Genomic DNA, 6,078 nt, shown 5'->3' with positions numbered 1-6,078 from the left:
TAGTTGCACACAAAAACACAGACAAACACCTTTAAATGCCTGTCCTGGAGTACACTGCTTGTTCTCTAAAAAATATGTTTTAATGTTTTATTTTATTTCTAGGTTTTTTCGGAAAGGCCCACACTATCTGTTGGCCTTGGGCTGGAAGGAGTAGACAGCTCGACTCATAAATTAGATAAATAAAAGAAAATTTAGCTCACCTTAATGGTGGATTGGGGCCCCTGAGCTTCGCCGTCTCTCCCCCAGTCGATCCTCCTGGCTGGCTTGCCAAAATGTCGTGTCCGACACTAAAGCCTTTAAATTTTGTATTCCAATCTGACTGAGCTTTTTATAAATCCAATAGGTGTAAATTATCCTTTATTGAGATAATAAAATTCTAAATATATAAATTCCAGAGATTAAATGGTAAATCCCAAAAAGAAGAAAAATGAACTAAAATGCACAATAGTAAGGTTCCAGAAAATTAGTAACTTCCCAAAGAGGTGAAGAAATAAAACTCCCAAAGTGTGGAAAATAAACTAAGTCCAAAGCAAGATCCTAAAATTATTCTAAGTCCCAGTAGCCAGATCCTAAAATTATTCTAAGTCCCAACCGCAGGGTCTCAAAAAATGACTAAGTCCAGAGCAATAAGATCCAGGGTCGACAAAGCGTTTATTCCACAGAAAAGTGACAGAAGACAAGACAGACTGAGGATTTTTGGTCACAACATCACATTATATACCTGTTGCTCACGGGGTGGGATTCAGCTCCCCGGACGTTAGATCATCATCTTGACCTTTTAGGGTGTTTTTGACCATTATTTTATTATATTTTTACCCAATCATAATCCCAAACAAAGTGAAGACACTTGTTGCTCTGCCCTTTTCTCCCCGGGCGGGGCAGCTCCCCTCCAAACCTTTACTTTCCCAAGGTCAGGTTACTCTAGGTCAGGAGCTTGCTGCAGAAGCTGCACTCCTCCCACCTGCCTTATCTAGGTCAGTAAAACACACTGTAGTTTTAATGGTCTTGGTGCTACTACACTTCTGTTGCATAACAGGGTCTCCTCCTTACACACATTACCCCGTGAGTGCTATTATCCACACCTGCCAGAGTGGGTGCTGTTGGGTTCTGTTGTAGTACAGCAGGTGCCATATTATTTTGTAACATTGTCTCCTGGAATCTCAACAGTAATTACTTTATAAACTTTATGAATTTTTACACAACAGAGGAAACCAGAGAACCTGAGAGAATTCATACAAACACAGGGAGAACATAACATAGCAAAACCCAAGAATCGAACCTAGGACCTTTTCCGATGTGAGGCACCACCATGCCGCCCACGATCGTAACAGAAGTGACAATAATAACAATGAAGACAATAGACCAAAGCAAAAACAGTATAGTTCCTTTACTACAACTTTTTAGCGTAGGCGTGCTAAGTTTAGGACCTTTTACGCGAGTCGTCTCTGGGCCACATTCTTTCATTATTGAAATACTAGAGCTGTAGTTTTCAGTCGTAACACATGTGCCCAGTGTTCCAAACTGGTTCCCAGTGTGGCTTCCCATCATGAAGGAAGTGATTTATAGTTATACGTATTACAGCCTTATTAAACTGGGCAGGATGAGTCCATTTAATGTTGTGGGTACTAGCTCTTAAGTACTGGATAGGGTAATAACGGGTAATGAGGATCATGTGAATGCATGTGAAAGTGGAGGTGAGAGTGAACATGATACCATGAACCAATGACCACAAATAAATGTAATAATGTTTTGAACTGCTGATGACGATGAAATGTAGAAGTTTCTGTGTTCTAGAAGTTTCTGTTGCAGGGTAGAGGACTGACTAATACTCCATCCAGCATGAGGATGCGCACCCTGCTCTGATTGGTCACTTCAGCTAAAATAAAAAGGATGGAGTGTGTGTGTTAAAAAAGTCTTAAACAATGTTCCATTCAAAATGAGATAGAAACGGGCACTTACTACTCAGTAGCTATTAGTAGCAACTCATGTCTAGGCTGTAGTGTTTTTATATTTAACATATAAAATAAATGATATATTTATCATAGATCAGAGCTCTTACATCATCTCAGAATATGTTAATACACAGCCCACTTTGTTTTGTCACTATTAGATGACAGTTTGCTTAATGCTGCGTTTATAGGTTACAATCATCTCCATCCCCTGAATTTACTGGATTTACTTTCACAATAAATTATTATTTTAACATATTTAACATAATTGACTTGTTTATGATTCTTTCTACGTTACATGGTGGTGATGTTAGTACATCAATATATCTTCTTCTCTGGAGAGTGAGTGAAACGTTTACCATCAAATTTGAAAATGAAACAGCATGAGGTGAGTGTGTGCAAACAACCAATCTCACTATATCACTGGACTGGCTGACAGACATCTACAGCTTTGATGTAGTCAAAAGGATTTTTTAGGATCTTTCCATCTTGTCTTGTAGCCGTCTAGTTCACTACATCACCTTTAAGATCCTTTCTAAAAAAAACCTTTCTGCATGTAAAATCACAAAAATACATCTACAATTGAAGCTATTCAGCATTTGAAAATGTGCTGCCATCAATCTCTTTTCAGTTGTAAAATAACAATTTAAAAACTTCTATAAAAACGTTTTAATACTTAATGCCCATTACTATTTATAGAACACAAACATAAATTGTGTGTACAGTATATGTATAATTTACAAGCAGTAAGGTTAGAACTTTTTTTCTGTCTCGAAGTCTCTGGCATTTGCCCGAATTTTTCCGGTTAATTCGAGAAACTTCTCGTGGTACTGTAGTTATCCTTATTTCCGGTTGTGCTTTCACAATATGGGATTTGCTAAGTAATTCAGTTCAAAGTCGAAAAAGTAAAATATATCTGAACCCCCCCAACACACACATACAGACATAAGAGCATGTATTACATGTAAACGCACGTCCATGTAATATAGAAAAGGTCCATATCTGTATAACTGTAAAAGGTATAATAGTTTATTGTGGAACAACAAACCGGAAGCTATTATTGCGACACATTGCGACTTGACAATGAGCTGTGTGAAGCGTCTGGAAGCAGCCAGAATGTCGCTCCCACAGATATAAGGCGGCGCCTCGGAGAACAGAGACAGAATCTGATCAGAGAGCAGCAGAAGCGCCAGAGAGGAAGACGGAGAGGCTCCAGCTACAACACAGAGCAGCCAACTGTAAGTTCAACTTTTATTTTTATCAGGAGACATGACAGTGAACGAACGGTTGATTCAGTAATGCGATAGTTTCAAGTGGCATAATTAAAAATGCAAAATACTTCTTAGTGTAAATATTTGTATGTTTTTATTGGATTGAGATACTGATGTTTAAATGAATAAACAATATTTGCTCTCATAAATTCTACGTTACTTTTACTTGACAGACAGAATATTTAAACACTGTTTTTAAAACTTTGAGAACTTTTCAAAAGGAGCACTAATAAAAAAAATTAAAAAAACATCCCTGCTGCTGTGAGGCAATTTACTGATGCAGTTGTGTGTTGCTCAGTTTCATCTTGGGTCTAATCTATAGTTTCACTGTTTGACAGGCAACCACCTCCAGAGAAAATGTCTGCAGCTAAAGGTGTGGCGATCGGCATTGACCTGGGCACCACCTACTCCTGTGTGGGGGTTTTCCAGCATGGAAAAGTAGAAATCATTGCCAACGACCAGGGCAACAGGACCACCCCCAGCTATGTGGCGTTCACTGACACAGAGAGGCTCATTGGAGATGCAGCCAAGAACCAGGTGGCTCTGAACCCCAGCAACACTGTTTTTGATGCCAAGAGACTGATTGGAAGAAAGTTTGATGACTCCATGGTGCAGGCTGACATGAAGCATTGGCCCTTCAATGTGGTGTCAGATGGAGGCAAGCCCAAAATTCAAGTAGAGCACAAAGGAGAGAGCAAAGCCTTCTACCCTGAGGAGATCTCCTCCATGGTCCTGGTGAAGATGAAGGAGATCGCTGAGGCCTACCTGGGCCACAAGGTGTCCAGCGCAGTCATCACAGTCCCAGCCTACTTCAACGACTCCCAGAGACAGGCCACCAAAGACGCAGGCGTCATCGCAGGACTGAACGTCCTGAGGATCATCAACGAGCCGACGGCAGCCGCCATCGCGTACGGCCTGGACAAAGGCAGGTCAGGAGAACGCAACGTCCTGATCTTTGACCTGGGTGGAGGCACCTTCGACGTGTCCATCCTGACCATTGAAGACGGCATCTTTGAGGTCAAAGCCACAGCTGGAGACACTCACCTGGGGGGAGAAGACTTTGACAACCGCATGGTCAACCACTTTGTCGAGGAGTTCAGGAGGAAACACAAGAAGGACATCAGCCAGAACAAGAGAGCCTTGAGGAGGCTGCGCACAGCATGTGAGAGGGCCAAGAGGACCCTGTCCTCCAGCTCCCAGGCCAGCATCGAGATCGACTCTCTGTACGAAGGCGTGGACTTCTACACCTCCATCACCAGAGCTCGCTTTGAGGAGCTGTGCTCCGACCTGTTCAGGGGAACATTAGAGCCTGTGGAGAAAGCCCTGAGGGACGCCAAAATGGACAAGGGTCAGGTCCACGACATTGTACTGGTGGGAGGCTCCACTCGAATCCCCAAAATCCAGAAGCTCCTGCAGGATTTCTTCAATGGCAGGGAGCTGAACAAGAGCATCAACCCAGATGAGGCGGTGGCTTACGGTGCTGCCGTCCAGGCCGCCATTCTCACGGGTGACACCTCAGGCAACGTTCAGGACCTGCTGCTCCTGGACGTGGCACCTCTGTCCCTGGGTATCGAGACGGCCGGAGGAGTCATGACGTCCCTGATCAAACGCAACACCACCATCCCCACTAAACAAACCCAGGTCTTCAGCACCTACTCTGACAACCAGCCCGGAGTCCTCATCCAGGTCTACGAAGGGGAAAGAGCCATGACCAAGGACAACAACCTGCTGGGCAAGTTTGAGCTGACAGGACTCCCTCCTGCACCACGAGGGGTCCCTCAGATCGAGGTCACCTTCGACATCGACGCCAACGGCATCCTCAACGTGTCAGCCGTGGACAAGAGCACCGGCAAAGAAAACAAGATCACCATCAGCAACGATAAGGGCCGACTGAGCAAAGAGGAGATCGAGAGGATGGTGCAGGACGCCGAAAAGTACAAAGCTGACGACGAGCAGCAGAGGGACAAAATCTCTGCCAAGAACTCCCTGGAGTCCTTCGCCTTCAACGTCAAGAGCAGTGTGCAGGATGAGAACCTGAAGGACAAGATTAGTGAGGAGGACAAGAAGAAGGTGATGGAGAAGTGTGACGAGACCATCGCCTGGCTGGAGAACAACCAGCTGGCTGATAAAGACGAGTACCAGCACAAGCAGAAAGAGCTGGAGAAAGTGTGCAGCCCCGTCATCAGCAAGTTGTATCAGGGAGGAATGCCCACTGGTAGTTGTAGAGAGCAGGCACGAGGAGGCGCTGAGGGCCCCACTATCGAAGAGGTTGACTGAACTGGCTCTTCCTGTGGACTCACATCAATGAGACTGTGTTGATGATTAACTGAAACGTTATACGTTTGCTCATATTATGCTATAGTTCAGCCCTAAAGAAACGGTTTACATGTTTTTGTTTTATGTGAATGTCCTTTAATCCTCCACAGATTTAGGAATGTTGATTTAAAGAACGGTATTGTGGCTGTTTGTGTCTCTACTATTGATTCAGATTGTAATGTATGTCTAACCTATTTAAATATGTAAATACACATTTCTTTTGTGCCATGTTGAAGACTTTAATAAAGCTATTTTATTAAGAAATCTTCTCGGTATTTTGTGGCTGTTTAACCATTCACACACACACTCACACCCACAGGCAATGTAAAGGAACCAATCAACCTGACTGCCTGTCTTTGGACCATGGGAGGAAACCAGAGAACCTGAGAGAATTCATACAAACACAGGGAGAAGATGCAAAACCCAAGGATCGAACCTAGGACCTTTTCCGATGTGAGGCACCACCATGCCGCCCACGATCGTAACAGAAGTGACAATAATAACAATGAAGACAATAGACCACAGCAAAAACAGTATAGTTC

General features: G+C 43.5%; 1 protein-coding gene across 1 annotated transcript; it reads left to right on the top strand.

Annotated features, from left to right (window-relative positions):
• The first annotated feature begins 3,025 nt into the window (after positions 1-3,025).
• On the top strand, positions 3,026-5,766 carry LOC114860656 (heat shock 70 kDa protein 1). Its single transcript, XM_029159404.3, has 2 exons — positions 3,026-3,187; positions 3,559-5,766. Exon 2 carries the CDS (start codon positions 3,578-3,580, stop codon positions 5,495-5,497), a length of 1,920 nt encoding a protein of 639 aa, XP_029015237.1. The 5' UTR covers positions 3,026-3,187; positions 3,559-3,577; the 3' UTR covers positions 5,498-5,766.
• Positions 5,767-6,078: the final 312 nt, after the last annotated feature.

Source organism: Betta splendens, chromosome 8, assembly GCF_900634795.4.
Source record: "Betta splendens chromosome 8, fBetSpl5.4, whole genome shotgun sequence".
Classification (NCBI taxonomy): Eukaryota; Metazoa; Chordata; class Actinopteri; order Anabantiformes; family Osphronemidae; genus Betta; species Betta splendens.
The sequence above is the reverse complement of the archived record's forward strand: the minus strand, read 5'-3'. Positions and strand labels throughout refer to the sequence as shown.

Bases quoted from the DNA above. Each gene is read 5' to 3' on its own strand.
- LOC114860656 (XM_029159404.3), top strand. From the start codon at position 3,578: ATGTCTGCAGCTAAAGGTGTGGCGATCGGCATTGACCTGGGCACCACC.